The sequence below is a fragment of a genome, unplaced genomic scaffold (assembly GCF_019419815.1).
Source record: "Pyrus x bretschneideri cultivar Hongxiangsu unplaced genomic scaffold, Pyrus_bretschneideri_v1 Contig25, whole genome shotgun sequence".
Lineage (NCBI taxonomy): Eukaryota > Viridiplantae > Streptophyta > Magnoliopsida > Rosales > Rosaceae > Pyrus > Pyrus x bretschneideri.
In genome coordinates, this window is record NW_025999557.1 from 6,066,804 (window position 1) to 6,081,644 (window position 14,841).

The 14,841-nt window shown below is 38.6% G+C and overlaps 3 protein-coding genes across 3 annotated transcripts; 2 read left to right on the plus strand and 1 right to left on the minus strand.

The window, feature by feature from the left end:
* The first annotated feature begins 784 nt into the window (after positions 1 to 784).
* LOC103932007 lies at positions 785 to 2,051 on the plus strand. Its single transcript, XM_009341537.3, has one exon. The coding sequence runs from the start codon at positions 1,007 to 1,009 to the stop codon at positions 1,754 to 1,756; it is 750 nt and encodes a 249-aa protein (XP_009339812.2). The 5' UTR covers positions 785 to 1,006; the 3' UTR covers positions 1,757 to 2,051.
* A 6,626-nt stretch (positions 2,052 to 8,677) lies between these two features.
* Positions 8,678 to 11,372, plus strand: LOC103931993 (endoglucanase 25). The gene is made up of 2 exons (XM_009341523.3): positions 8,678 to 9,272; positions 9,747 to 11,372. Exons 1-2 carry the CDS (start codon positions 8,903 to 8,905, stop codon positions 11,231 to 11,233), a joined length of 1,857 nt encoding a protein of 618 aa, XP_009339798.2. The 5' UTR covers positions 8,678 to 8,902; the 3' UTR covers positions 11,234 to 11,372.
* Positions 11,311 to 14,257, minus strand: LOC103931991 (kynurenine--oxoglutarate transaminase). Its single transcript, XM_009341522.3, has 9 exons — positions 13,905 to 14,257; positions 13,668 to 13,798; positions 13,486 to 13,571; positions 13,143 to 13,237; positions 12,731 to 12,827; positions 12,371 to 12,485; positions 12,086 to 12,240; positions 11,860 to 11,985; positions 11,311 to 11,660 (listed from the first exon to the last, which is right to left on the minus strand). Exons 1-9 carry the CDS (start codon positions 14,084 to 14,086, stop codon positions 11,436 to 11,438), a joined length of 1,212 nt encoding a protein of 403 aa, XP_009339797.2. The 5' UTR covers positions 14,087 to 14,257; the 3' UTR covers positions 11,311 to 11,435.
* Between the last annotated feature and the right edge of the window lie 584 nt (positions 14,258 to 14,841).

The following is a 14,841-nucleotide window of genomic DNA, read 5'->3' on the forward strand; positions in this document are numbered from 1 at the left end:
AAATCCTTCCCCGACCCCTTCTTCCCCTTCCTCGCAACCCAAACCCCCCATCTCACCCCACCCCTATCCATCTCTTCCTTCCCTTCCGACTACCGCATCATTATGACTTCTGCAATTCCATCTTCTTCCCTCTCAGTTCTCTTCTTCTCTTTCCAAACCTCCATAACTCTAATGTCTTCTTCCTCAAAGCTAAAAAACCAAAATCCATTACCCTAATGGATTGCTAATAAAATTAGTACCTTCAAACAAATTGGGACCTAAACCCCCCTCCCTCCATCCCCTCCGACAACCTCCTCCTCTTTGAACCGGCATATGTCAATATCGTTGACATGTAAGCAACTTAGTTAGCTGACGACAACATACCCACCAAGTATTCGATGAAATATCTCAATGAATAAACTAAATATTTTTACATGTTTCGCGCTCTATTTCTACCAAAAAAAACTTGGACTTTTAACACTAAAACTGCCAAAGTTTGAATCATGGATCCGCCACTGTATATAGTCATAATTAGTTATGAGTAGATAAGGGATACGGAGTAATAAGTGATATCCCATTGGGTAAACGTACATGGCTAGCAATTAGCTAAAGCGTAATTGATTGGTAGAGAAAAAGACATATATGACGAATGAAATGAATGGATGCATGAAATTGACGGTAGCTGGAGAAGCGGCTAAATATAACCTAATATTTGTTGGAACGAAAAACAAGAAAACAAGTAGAGGTACAGACCGCTCGCGGTGGATCACGGTCATATAAATAGTGAGAGAGAAAGGGGGGATGCATCGATAGCGGAAGTTAATTTGGTATATAAGGTGGTTGCTTTCCAACACTCCCTCCAAAGTTTTCTCCCGCATCTCACCCTGCTCGCCGCAGGGGAGGGGATCGATAACAGAGAGGAAGCGCGGGAAGAAGAAGAAGAAGAAGAAGACGACGTCGACAGTCAGCCGTCACGTAACTAGGTCTAGGCCCGGCCCCATAAGTAACCATAGCTTATTAATTATTAATGGAACCCAAGTTAGACAGCGTGATCATCATCGCCGACACCACCAACAAGGGTCCGTGTCCTATTATTCCTAATGGGGATGTTATCGATATTAATTCTAAATCCGATGGAGATCGAGATCATGGTCAGGATCATCATGGTTATGTGGGCACCATCACAGCCGCAGCACCAGCACCAGCACCAGCCGGTAATAATTACAAAAAGAAGCGCAGAGGAGCTATACAAATTCTCCAAGTGGCCGCCTTTATGCTCCGACGACGCCGTTCATCTGACAAATTCAAATCCAAATCAATTCCGGCCTCCTTCGAAGCAGAAGCAGTGGCTTCTTCAAAAAGCACGTGGAAGCGCCTCGTAGGGTCCATCCGTCCCTTGCACCTCCAAAGCGGCAGCAGCAACCCATCGACGCCGTCGGCCTCCTCCACTAGGAGCACGCATGAACGTAGTTCTTCAATTGAACGATACGAAGACGTGCTCCTACCACCCATGTCTCCGGCGCGGACTGACGACCTCTCCTCCGAAGATGGAATGACCAGCCGATACGCCTCTGCTGTCAGTCTCCAAGAGCTGGACCGGACGGAAGACCACGACACCAATGCCATCGCTGCCTGTCCTGGTGCTGCCACTCATGACCAAAATATTGACGCCAAGGCTGAAGAATTTATAGCTCAGTTCTATCAACAGATGAGGCTTCAGCGCTTGGATTCCATCGATCGCCGCTACAACGACATGAAGAACAGGTCAATTGGTTAAGATCGACCGGTCCATCAACGTACCTAGTACTACATGCATGCACGTGTGTCGCTTCACTTTGGGTCGTATATAACATGGCTGCTGCTTAAAATACAACTAATTGCAAAGCTAACATGCACCTGGGCACTGCCTTCACTTGCGTTTTGCTGTTTGCACTCATTCACGCTGGCTAACTTGGGTTCCTTAATTACACACACACACACACACACACACACACACACATATGGGAAACGTACCTAGCTCGCTAGCTGCATATGTACTACCTGATTTAATAAAATAAATAAATGTTTGAACCATATATCAATCTATGCTGCTTTATCAAATTAATACATCTTTTGTACATTTTATGCTTAGATAGGCGTTCGTTATTTCCGTTTAACTGGAGTCCACGCCTAGAAATACATAATTTAATTGCTTACACAAACTAGATAATTAAGTTCCTCACGTGAGTAGAATCACTAATCCTAACGTTCTAGCACTTAGTTCAATATTGATATACTTCATGTCACTCAGTACTACATGTCTGATGGTATTCATCCTCACTTGTAAATGTGAGGTTTTATGTTCAAATCTCGTAGATAGCGAATTCGATACCAAATTATGTTACTCATTGTGTGGTTTAGCCGAACTCCCCCGCTCTCCTTAGTGTAAAATATATTTTTGTTGTGAAAAAGAATTGATATACTCGGTAACTCTTCTGCGTACCGAGAGAGAGTTAATAACCTCCAAAAGTTAAACTGCTACATTGAATGATGTACCGTATTCGTGATAAAACCCCATAAGCCATAACAGGACCATCTTTGAAATTTTAAGGTTCCAGTCCAGCACGAAAATAACTAAGGAGGTCTTTATATTCTTGTAGTACGACAAAAGAGACTATTATTAAAATTATTTTACAAAAGATGTATAATTTATCAATTAATGAAATGATAAAAAATTCTATAACTAAAAAGCAGCCTTGCATGAAATTCCTTTCTGAAAATTTAAAAGACCAGCATAGGCTAACTAGGCTAAAGAGAGTCAAAGATTACTATATTTGTTAGTTATGGTAGGATCGATTTCAAAAGTTTTTAAATCTTCAGAAATTAACACAATAAAAATTTTGGTAAAAAAAACTGATAACATTTGTCCAAGCATCAAATTAATCAAATTGCAATGGAGAAAGAAAGTATCATAAAGATATTTAGGGGCCTTCTTGAATTTGAAGGCCTGTGATGGCTTCCCCTCACTGATTATAAAGGAAGCCTCACTGACTATAAAGCTCATATAAGTAACTACGCAATGATAATATTTTAGTAAAAGTAAACTAAGATTAAAAATCAGATGCATAATTTCTAAATATTTTAATAGAAAATGTTATACTTACCATATTTGTATGGTTAAGATGTGTTATTTCCAAGGAGGGAACAAGGTCATGAAATTTTAGTCACTAATTTCATTATCACCTTATTAGGCATACAACCATCATATAGCTCATCTGAATTTTAAACGAGTAATAATACAACCCGAAGTCATGCAACGACACTGCCAATTTAATATCAACTCCTATAGGAATGAGATATTTATTTAAATTTGTTGTTGTTCTATGATTTAGAAATGTAATTGTGTAAATTCTATTATATCTTGAGATATCCTTATGGGATTCTATCATATCTTATACTTTAGATATTATTCTGTTAGAGTTGTAATTCTATTGGGATAATAATTTACCTTCCCTACTACTATAAATAAGGGCAATAACAGAGTGAGAAAACACGCATCAGAATCCACCCAATTCTCTCTATACTCTGCCGCACATCTCTACAATAAATAGGTCATACAACACGTTATTAGTATTACATTTTTGTCATTCTTTTTATGATTAACTTATTATTTTATTAAATTAAACTACATGCTATTGATTCAATTTAATTTTTCTGTATTGAACGTGATACAACGTATTGGAGGTAAAATCGTTGGTTATGGAGACAGATAGTTTACAAATTCAAATGCTCAATTTGTTTTCTGCCAATCAGGTTCTATAAAATCCAAGTTTGATATTTTCAACTATCATGATGCATGAAAACATTCCACATGATGCATGAACCTCCTAAATTTATAATTACCTTTATATATATATATTGTGTATTTCATATATTTTTCAAAATATATAGTTCATGCATAACACAATAATAAATTTGCTATGCGGAATTTGTGAGTCAATGAAACGAAAGAAAATAAAAGCAATTTTGGATTTTTCAAAACCCTAGATTCGAAAAAAAAAGAAGGAAAATTCATGGTCGAGCCACGGCCTGGTGTCGCACCGAGCCAACAATAAGCCATGCCTGGCTGACCTGCATCCAAGTCGCACTGAGCCGACGCCATGTCGAGCCTGCAACTTGGGTCAGCTACCAGGATAACGTCATTCTAACGCCAGCCTTTCATCAACAGGCATTTGGGCTTGCTGCTCGAACTAGACTAGGCCTAATGCCTGAGTTTCTCGGTAATGGGCGTCACACTCTCAGCCCATTTTTAGAAGCCAGTTTCCGCTGGGCTTCTGCTTGCCCTCGGCCTGCGCCTCCAACAATTTTTCTGCGTTGCTAGGCTTGTTCTCCTATGCCTCGACCCACCCCCCAGCGAGTATGCTGCTTGTTAGGTTGCCTTTCCCTCTGGCTTGCAAGCCTGAAGCTTGCATGGAAGAGTTGGGCATCTTGGCAGCCTGCTCCCGAGCCCAATCTAAGGCCTGCAACTTTGCTACAGTGTCGTGTATCAGTCAGCTAGCAAATTCGTGCTGGACTGTGATACTTTTTGATCCACTGTCAATTTTGGCACCCCTGCTTACTAGCTACTAAATATTTTTGGTTGCTCAAAAGAGTTGGAAACTAAATCAGTTGGGACTACCATGCAGCTCTAGTCTCACTCTGACGGCTTTTCGGTCATTCTAACCATCATGAGTGCCACGTGTCATGGGCCCAAAAATCAGAGTCTTATAATTACCCCTAACTATGATTCTGAGAGTGCACTCCGCTCGAGGATGGATTGTTACCAACAAATTAGAAGTGAATCATTCTAGAATTACTTTTCCAGAATGCGTATCGAAATGACCTTCAACTTGCTTGTTTGATTTGGAGTTAGCCAAGTCTGGCTAGTCATGCTTGTTTCTCAAAGATCTGATCTTTAATAGTTCCAAACCATATTGTAGACCTCTTATCAGAGTTTCGAATGCATAGCTGAAAAATTAGATGCATGACGAAATGTGCCTGTTTTGCTTTATCTTTGAAAGAACTTGGATGCCTGAGGAGATATTTTGCTAAGTTTATTTCACTGAAGTCTTTAGAGTAAAATACTTAGAACTTTTCATCATTTTTCCAAAATATAGTTTTATTCGACAATTTTTTTGGAGTTCTAAACCAACTCGGAGTTAATAAGCAGCGAAGTCAAATACGAATAAGTTTGCAAGCTTATGTGAGCTTTGGTCCCCTTGATAACATTGCAGAAAAATGTTATCTCCTAAACTTAATGTTTATAAAGATTTCCACTGCGATAATCGGAGTACCATCTTACTTCGACACCATGTCTAAGTCCTATGAAATATCTCTTGCTTCGAAACTTTTTTTGATGTATTGGTTGAACTAAAGATGAGAAAGTGAAGGATCTTGTCCAAAATTATATCTAGATCATAATGCCAGTTTGACATGTTTCAATAGCCTTGTTGGCCTAGCGATAGTGATTGATAACACTTGCAGAAGATTAATCTAAATGTTGTATGAGAAATTGAGCATGACTTTGATTTTGTTTGTTCATTTCACCTTGCACCATTTCGGGTATGAAGATTTTAATAATGCAACATGTAACCAAGAAAGGTCTTCCTTCATAGTTCGAATTGCATTTCTGTTCCTAGTGAACCCTAAATGAAAAGTTCATTAGTGACTTGGTTGCTTGCACATGGGATCGAAAAATCTTTACGATCATTTTGACATACCCTATATGCATTGGACTTGAGCATTTCTGATTGGTTTACACTTAGATGGCTTTGCTAAGCTACTTTCGAGAATCACAGTGCCATTAAAATAAAATTTCATTGAGGATTCCTAGTGTGGATGCCTTATTCAGTCCTGCTACGCTGGTCCGGGATATAATTAATCGTACTCTATGGTTCAGAGGCATTACTCCGATGATTTTTGGTTTGCCCTTTTCAATTATTCCCTCGAATGGCCAGAACTTGGATTTGAGTAGGTAACCCACAACCCTTAGGTTGTTTAAACTTTTTGGAAGTTGGATGGTACATTGAAAGCTTCCAGATAGCGGGGCCATGTCCCAATGTCTGTAGTCTACCTAACGTAATCACGCTTAATACGACTTGAGTTTCCCAAACTGCTAATTGAAACACCACAGAATAGGCTTTATCACAAAAGACTCATCTAACAGAATAGGCTTTATCCCATAATATCACACTGCAAAAAGTCATATGATGAACAAAACATCCACATTCTTGAAAGCAAAAAACGTGAGTTTAGGGTGAGGATAGCAACGTTGCACATTCCTTTGCCATCAATAGCGACGATATAAAAAAGATCATTCTCAGCTTGGTGGTTTTTGTCCTAAATATGCAATTCCCGATGTTGGCCCTTGCTAAGTGCTTGGGTCATTACATAGGACGTTATTTCTTTGACCAAGTTGACTTAGTGTCTAGTTGATTGATCAAATTAGATTTGAATCAGTCTGAGGCTTACTCAAGTCGGAGTGTAGCTCATGCGTGTAGCTTGTTATGATTCCATGCCCCAATCTTTGTTTGAGAATCTTAAAAGCATGTAAAATTTTGCATTTAATCATGTATACAACTAAATAATCAAAGGTACTTACCTTTTGGAGCGCTACCATGGGTTATTCCAAGGTTGTTCACCTGATGGATGAGCCTTCAAAATTTTTCCCTAGTCGGAGTTCGATCCTGAAAAAGTGGACTATGCAAATCCGCGAAAAAATCTCTGCTTGCGTTGTTTGTAGTAAAACGTCAATATTTTCTTCATAAGGGAATGAAAGTATAAGCCGTAAAGGGTTGTGGAAAGCTAACATCAGTAGCTTTCTAACCACCAAACGTCTACTTAAGTATGAAGAAGTCCAGTTTAGTTTGCAAAGTGGGCTGATATCCAAGGAGTGTTGTATATTATATTTATTATGTGGTTGTTCAGTCAATATGTAATATCTTGATAATGTTTAACACCTTTTTGTATAAATCCTAAAGCCTATAAATAAGTTGGCTGATCTTCCCAACTTTGGCAAACCTCCATGGAAGACCTAAGTGTTGCCCCTTTGATGCTTAGAGTTTCCCTTGAGATATGCCTCCAACTGCTCGATGAACTACCACGATGAATGGGCAAGGTAGCGATGGTGAAGGTTGCATCACGTATTTTCTTTGCTGCTGATTTACGTCTTTGGACGTAGCAAAACCAAGTCATTTTATTATATCTCAAAAAAAAAAAAAAAAAAAAAAAAAAAAAAAAAAAAAAAAAAAAAAAAAAAAAAAAAAAAAAAAAAAAAAAAAAAACAAAGAAAGTCCTAGCCATAGAGAAAAAGTGAAAACGAACTTAGGCTTCTAATCTAGACATATATAAACTCAAATCTTTTAAATCCTAATTTCTACCAAATCCCGACCCAAATTTCATATCTTTAAAATTTCAATTTTCCTTGTATTCATAATGAAGTTATTCTAACATTTTCAAATTCTCACATCTCTCCTTAATAATGGTAAATTTAAATAATAATAATAAGGCTATAATACGACATTTTCAAAATATGAAACTGTATCATGAACAATGTCACTTATAATGGATAATTGTGGTTTGTAATTTTTTTTATTTCATGAATTATGAATGATGGAGTTATGATTTAATTTTTACGGCTATTTATTGTTGAAGAATTACTTGTGAATATTTACATGCAACCCCACCAAAACAATTTTTTCTGAATCCGCCACTAAAATAGACTATCTAATAAAAATAATAGAGCTACTTAGTACTACGGTCTAGTGACATTTCTCTTCATTGATAAGTGAGAGGACTTATGTTCAATTCTCGCCAAAGACAAACTTGAATCACTTCATTGCTAGCAAATTATGAGATTTAGCCCCCCCCCCCCAACCCTTTCGAGAAAAACTTGTGTGAGGCTTGGCTTGCCACTGGACGATATGGAGTGGCACTACCATTCACTCAAAATTTTCCACGTGGTAAGCTTTAAATATAATATTTACCATATTTTTATGTTTAAAGTTTCCGTAATTAATATTACTCTTAATTAATATTCTAATTCATCTAATCTTGTATAATTTTCTTTTCTTTATCTGTCTCCTTTCCTTCTCAGGTTGTCCCACTCCTTTTCTTGCATTTCTTTAGAAATACTCTTTATTCTCTTTTTTTTTTCCCTATATTTTATTTCCAACAAGCGGGCTTAATTAATAGCCAATCTTGGTTCCGAAGGTTAACCAATTTGCAATTACATATGGAAACGGATTCGATGTATTCCATAATATCAGTTGAATTCTTAAATTTCCATTATTCACTCCAACTAAAGTTATAAAGGAAAAAAAAAAAAAAAAACCCTATTTATTCTGAAAAAAATTTGACAAAGATTAGACTTTTGACAACTCACGCTTGCTTACGAAGATTAGGACATATAATTTCCTCATTAAAACAATTTACTTTTTTTCTTTTGCTAAAAGAAAACCTAATTTGTTTGCGTGTGTGCAGAAAGTTCCCATAAGTGTTATATACAATCGGGACCAATTATTATTTTAGCAATTTTTATAATAATAATAAGTGGAAATGTCTTGGCTATTTTGTTAAATGACCGAATAAACAGTCACAAACGTGTTTGAATAGGATGAATGGATTATTAATTTATTAGAATTTCCTTCATTTTTCTTTGTGCATAATGTTAATATATGAAGCGCTTTGCCAGCAGAGAGTAAAAAGGGAGGGGATTGTTTTCGACAATTGGAATGCAGTGAGGCGGCACTTACAAAACATTTTCGGGAGCGGCTGCCTGCCTGCCTTAATAGCACAGAGCGATTAATTTGCAGCCCAGAGGCAAAGACAGCTATCTGTCTTTCTGTTTCCGTTTCTCAAGGTTAAGCTCCCTTGAGAGAGAACGATCAGAGACACACAGGAGAGGATGAAAAGAGATGATATACGGCACGGTGGTGGTGGTCCGCTGGAGATAGAGGCGGAGGATGGGGCAGGGGCAGGGGCACCGCCATCGGACAAGGTGAAGCAAGGGTGGCTGCTGAAGCCAGAAAATAAAGACGATGAGAGGAGTACTGACGAGAAAAAGAAGAGGACGATGTTTATGTCGATGAGGAAGATTTGTTGTGCAAAATACAGCGTCACAGTAGGGAGTGTGGTGGTGGTTGGCATTTTGGTGGCCTTAATCACTCTCATAGTAAAGCTTGCCCAACGGAGCCATCATCATGTCCACCTGTCTGTGCCTGACAACTACACCACCGCCCTTCACCAAGCCCTCTTCTTTTTCAATGCCCAACGATGTATGTATCAATATCAGCCATCTCATTACACTCCAGTTCTCCACTGTAATTTTTATTTATTTGATTTCATTTCTCCCCTCTGAATACTGTATAATCTCTCACACATTATTTTGCCCAAAAGACGGGATAGAACTAATTGATTAATTAGGTCCAGTTTCAAGGAGAGTCCAAGTCTAATAGTGAGCAATAGCACGTTTCCTATATTATTTCCTGCCACTTAGACCAAAAAAACTTTGGGTGTAACCATCATATAGTCACGTATTTACAAACACGCCAAAAGAAATATCTGCTTGGACAGTCATCACCTTTCAATTCGCAGACGAAAATCCTCCATACATTGTCATCTCACCCTCATCAACATGTTACATATGAAAAGGAAAATACAATGATGAGTTGATGACTGTTTAATCAAAACCTTCCCAGGGAAACATGTATTACGTAAACGATCTAACCTGAACGTTTCTTTTTGTGCAGCTGGAAAACTACCAAAGTACAACAGTGTTTCATGGAGAGGTGATTCCTGCCTGAGCGATGGCAACTCTAACACCAAAAATCTGATTGGTGGATATTATGACGGTGGAGATGCCAGCAAGTTCAGCTTCCCCGCATCTTTTGCCATTACCATGTTGAGTTGGAGCGTGATCGAATACAGTGCAAAATATGCGGCACTAGGAGAACTAGACCATGTGAAGGGCATCATCAAGTGGGGTACAGATTACCTTCTCAATACCTTCAATTCCTCTGCAGCTGATTCCATTTTCAATGTGGTTGCAGATGTTAGAGGGGGTGATGACACTGACTCCTCCGGTGGTGGTGATCAGGAGAAAACTCGCAACTGTTGGATACGTCCTGAGGATATTGACCATCCAAGAACCGGACAAGAGTGTTATAACTGCCCGGCCCTTGCCGCAGAAATGGCCTCTGCTTTAGCTTCTGCATCCATTGTTTTCAAAGACAATACAAATTACTCTAAGAAACTTGTTCATGGTGCTGATTTACTCTTCAAATTTGCTAACAAAGGGCAAGGTGCAAAGTATACGGGTAGTGCGGACGCGACTTCCCCCATCTACAATTCCACTGGTTTTTGGGATGAATTTCTGTGGGGTGGATCTTGGTTGTATCTTGCAACGGGGAACTTATCCTATCTCCAACTTGTCACTAACCCTGACTTGGGTGCTCAAGGAAAAGTTTTGTGGACTGACCCCAAGAATAGGGTACTTAGCTGGGACAACAAGCATGCTGGTGCTTTTTTGCTTCTAAGCCGGCTGAGGTTGTTCTTGAATTACGGGTACCCTTATGAAGAGATGTTGAGGACATTTCACAGTCAGGTTGATGAAACAATGTGCTCCTACCTTCCTGTATTCACAAGCTTCAACAGAACAAAGGGAGGGCTGATTCAGTTGAACAATGGAAGGCCAAGGCCTCTTCAGTATGTAGTCTGTGCAGCTTTTTTAGCTCAGTTATACAGCGACTATGTTGACGCTATTTCTGCACCTGGATGGCATTGCGGATCCAATTTCTACCCTACTGAAGAACTGCGCAGGTTTGCCAGGACCCAAATTGATTACATTATTGGCAAAAATCCTCGGGGGATAAGCTACATTGTCGGCTTTGGTGAGCGTTTTCCACAGCAGGTCCACCATAGAGGAGCATCCATTCCCAAAAATAAGATCAAGTATGGTTGTAAGGGGGGATTGAAATGGAGAGACAGTAAGAAACCGAATCCAAATATAATTGTTGGGGCCATGGTTGCTGGTCCTGATGAGCACGACAATTTCCAGGATGTCCGTTCCAATTATAACTACACAGAGCCGACCCTTGCAGGAAATGCAGGTCTGGTTGCTGCACTTGTGGCACTGTCCACTGGAAACCCTGCTGGTGTTGACAAAAACTCCATGTTTTATGCAGTTCCTCCCCTGCCTTCACCCCCACCACCTCCTCCATCACCTTGGATACCCTGAGATGTTTTAGGAGCAGTTTTCTCTTGTGATTTCATCGGATATTTTTTCTGTCAATTTTATATTTTAAATAATAAAAGTGAAATTGGAAGCACAGTTCGTGCGTTTATTCAATCTAATATGAGTACGTTATTCTCATGAAGTTCTATCTTCCGATATAATCTCAACTTAAAGTACAAAAACATGAGTTAATCTTCCTGCCAAGTTATCTTAGATTGAGACACCCTGCAGCATCCAAAAGCTGTCCAAGTTTTTTGGCAGCAGAAGCCAAAGTCTGATCACTTTTACAGAATGCAAACCTAATATATCTCTCCCGATAGCAGTAACCTTCCTGAGATAATTTCTCCAGCGATAAATCTGCATGAAAAAATCCACATCCTGGCACAGCCACTATCCCCGCTTGCTGTATTAACATTTTCACATAATCTACCTGTGGAAGCATGAATTTCATCATTTTCAACCCTAAAACAAGTTATGAAACCTTACATTTGCTACGCATATAAGAAACAGACTGTCAATTGCAGCCTAATTAAGAGGGGACAAAAATGCATATAATTCCGAAAAATATATTAAAGCTCGTGCAAATTGTTGAAAACTAATACCAATAAAGTAAAGGGAGGTAAACATACATCAGAAAGTTGGCAATTTTCAGGTAGTTCAGCAAATAAAAAGAGTGCACCCTGAGGCTTGAATTGAATCTTAAACCCGATCCTGGCAAGCAAATTGACAATGTAGTCTCGCCTTGATTCATAATCCTGAGCATATATAAAAGAGATATCACCAATGATGAATTAGTCATCACCAGTTGCATCACATAGACAAACAAAGCTATTATCTGGGCTATTTGGACGTTACACTTCTCAAGGATTCAAAGTATTCGGGGGGGCTTCCCAACGCAATTAAGGCAGCTTCTTGGAAAGGTGCTGGAGCAGAATCTGTAAGTTTAGCGTGAATGTTTCTGATTGCAGAGGCAATGAAAGCTGGAGCTATTGCCCATCCAACCCTCCAACCTGATCGATAGACATGATTCCAACAACGAAACCATGAAATCTTAGTAATTTTGAAGCACAAATGAACAATCAGCACTATATTACAAATTGAATCAAAGCTCTTTTGGGAAAGATGCATGTAAGCTATGACCTGTTACACTGAACGTTTTAGATAAGGAAGACGTAATAATAGTCCGCTCCTTCATCCCTGGAAGTGAGGCAAGGGATATATGCTTTGCATTGTTGAAGGTTATATGCTCATATACCTGCAGATAACATTCAAAGAAAAAAAAAAATCCGAAAGTTATTTCAACAATTAGACAAGTAGTTGTCTCACATTTCAGTTTTTAGCAGTTTAATTCAGGAAAAGAAAAGTTCATATTCAATTCTAACAAAAGAAACAAGTACAAACCAAGGAGCAATAGCAAACATCTGATTGGATTTGATTAATATTTAAAGCAGTTTAGTTTGCCTAAGTCTTCTAATTAGTATAAGGGAAAGAATATCATACTTCATCTGTTATAGCTAGGCAATTCCTTGCGCGACATTCTTCAGCAATAATCTCAAGTTCATCTTTAGTGAAAACTTTGCCGGTTGGATTGTGAGGACTGCAAAATTTACATCAGTACATATCTAAACCATAATATGATAATATGAGAAATACGATATCTTTTCTTGCAAGATACAGAGTTCCGCAGTATTCTCCAATTACTGCAGGGACACATTAGCCATTTTGAAATTTTTGATATAACTTGAGTTTAGCTAGGGACCATTCGTCTGGATATTTCCAGCATTTGGTTAATAATTTTCAATAAAAGGGTCCATAAATTATAGTATTGTTTTCGTATTCAATTGATCAAACAAATGAAGTAAACCTCTATTCTATAATCAATAGAGAGCACAGGTCCTGAGTTTGCTATAACCTGTTGAGTACGAGAGCTTTTGTTCTCTCATTAAAAGCGTTGATGAATCTTTTAGGGTCCAAGGTCCAGTGGGGTGGGTCAAGAGGCACATACACCTGTCACATCCATTGAAATGAACAAAATAAGGAGAAATTCTGCCTATCCTAATTAATAATTGACATTCATTCATTCGACAAGCAAAGGCAGCAGCTCTAATCTCAATTCATATATATAACAAAGTGATGATCAAGTGGCTACATTGGGAGAGTGATATCATTTACATAGCAGAGTACTGCAGGGTGGTAATATTGATTTACTAAGAAGAATGAATCAGAGAGAGAGAGAGAGAGAGAGAGAGGCTTACTGAGACTCCTCCAGCCATCTTAATACATCCTTCATATGTTTCATAGCAAGGGTCAAACAGAATAACTTCATCGCCCTTGTCTATTACTGCGAGTCGAAAAAATAAAGGAGAACAAAACATTAATTCTTTATATACACACAAGCACTCAAGCGTTATCCACTTAGTAACTCATGTATAAATACTTGCAAAGGCAGCCGCTGCAAAGGCCTCAGATTGGCCGCAGCAAATAGCTATATCAGTAAGAGGGTTGACATCCAATCCATGCATCTGCTTCATTATGTGTGCCAGGTGGTCACATATTCCTTGCACATGCCTAATTATATGTTAACAATAAATCATCATTCATCAATCGAATCTATCTAAAACTTGTTAAGCTAGCTGCAGTCGTGGGTGTAGCAGTGAGCTAGGAGGGAGTGTACCTGTACTGATTGAAGTCGGAATGAATGGCAGAGATGGCAGCGTGTTTGATATGGGAAGGTGCAGGGAAGTCTGGGAAGCCTTCGGCGAGGTTGATGGCGTTGCACCTCTGGGCGAGATGGGACAGTTCCTGAATTGGTGACGGTGCAAAACTCTTTGCCACGATGGATAACTTGTCCTCCATTTCAATTCCAGTTTCAATTGCTGCTGCTTTTCTTTCTACTAGTTATGTTTCTCGCCTAATGCCTGCCTAGCCTTCGCTTAACGCTATCTATCTATGGCCGGGAGTACTATGAAAATCGGGATCAGTTCTCAGGGTAATCCCTCTGAAAGTACAAACTAGTATGTAAATGTTGTACGTCATAATAAGTGAGTTGACATCACACAACTACACACGGAAAATCATTTTCCACTTTATACCCCTCCCTTATCCAAAACCTTATTTATTTACTTGTATTTGAATAGTTACTTGTATTCCCTAATAAAAACTAGACTCTCTGCACGCACTTGTATTCCCTAATAAAAATTAGCCTCTCTGCACGCACTAACATGCGTGCAAAAGGTATTTTTGCATCACGGGCTCTACGCGCCAAAAAATGTGTTGTTTTAGATATTTTTATATTTCTTAAGTGATTATTTTATAAATTGTCGGGGTGTGTCCATCACAAAAATTTCTTATTATTTTCAATCATCTAACTTGGTATTTTTTGCACCAACCCCATTGTACAGGAAAAATGAAATTTATGAAATGCACACTAACCATGCCACTTTTTTTTTTTTTTGCTTGCTGATTATTATGGTGTTTTTTTTTTTTTTTTTTCTCTTGTTTGGCTGATAGAATTTGGTTTCACGAACTAAACTATGCTTGGTCATTATTATCACTTTAGTAATTACTGATTAACAAAAAAATTTGGTTAATCAGTGTAGTTAGAATTCTCT

What these genes read in the sequence shown, in the direction of transcription:
- LOC103932007 (XM_009341537.3), top strand. Translation starts at nt 1,007, where the DNA reads ATGGAACCCAAGTTAGACAGCGTGATCATCATCGCCGACACCACCAAC.
- LOC103931993 (XM_009341523.3), top strand. Translation starts at nt 8,903, where the DNA reads ATGAAAAGAGATGATATACGGCACGGTGGTGGTGGTCCGCTGGAGATA. An exon ending in CTTTTTCAATGCCCAACGAT is followed by an intron (nt 9,273 to 9,746) that starts GTATGTATCAAT and finishes CTTTTTGTGCAG; the next exon opens with CTGGAAAACTACCAAAGTAC.
- LOC103931991 (XM_009341522.3), bottom strand. Translation starts at nt 14,086, where the DNA reads ATGGAGGACAAGTTATCCATCGTGGCAAAGAGTTTTGCACCGTCACCA. An exon ending in TCCGACTTCAATCAGTACAG is followed by an intron (nt 13,799 to 13,904) that starts GTACACTCCCTC and finishes ACATATAATTAG; the next exon opens with GCATGTGCAAGGAATATGTG. An exon ending in AGATGGCTGGAGGAGTCTCA is followed by an intron (nt 13,238 to 13,485) that starts GTAAGCCTCTCT and finishes TGGATGTGACAG; the next exon opens with GTGTATGTGCCTCTTGACCC.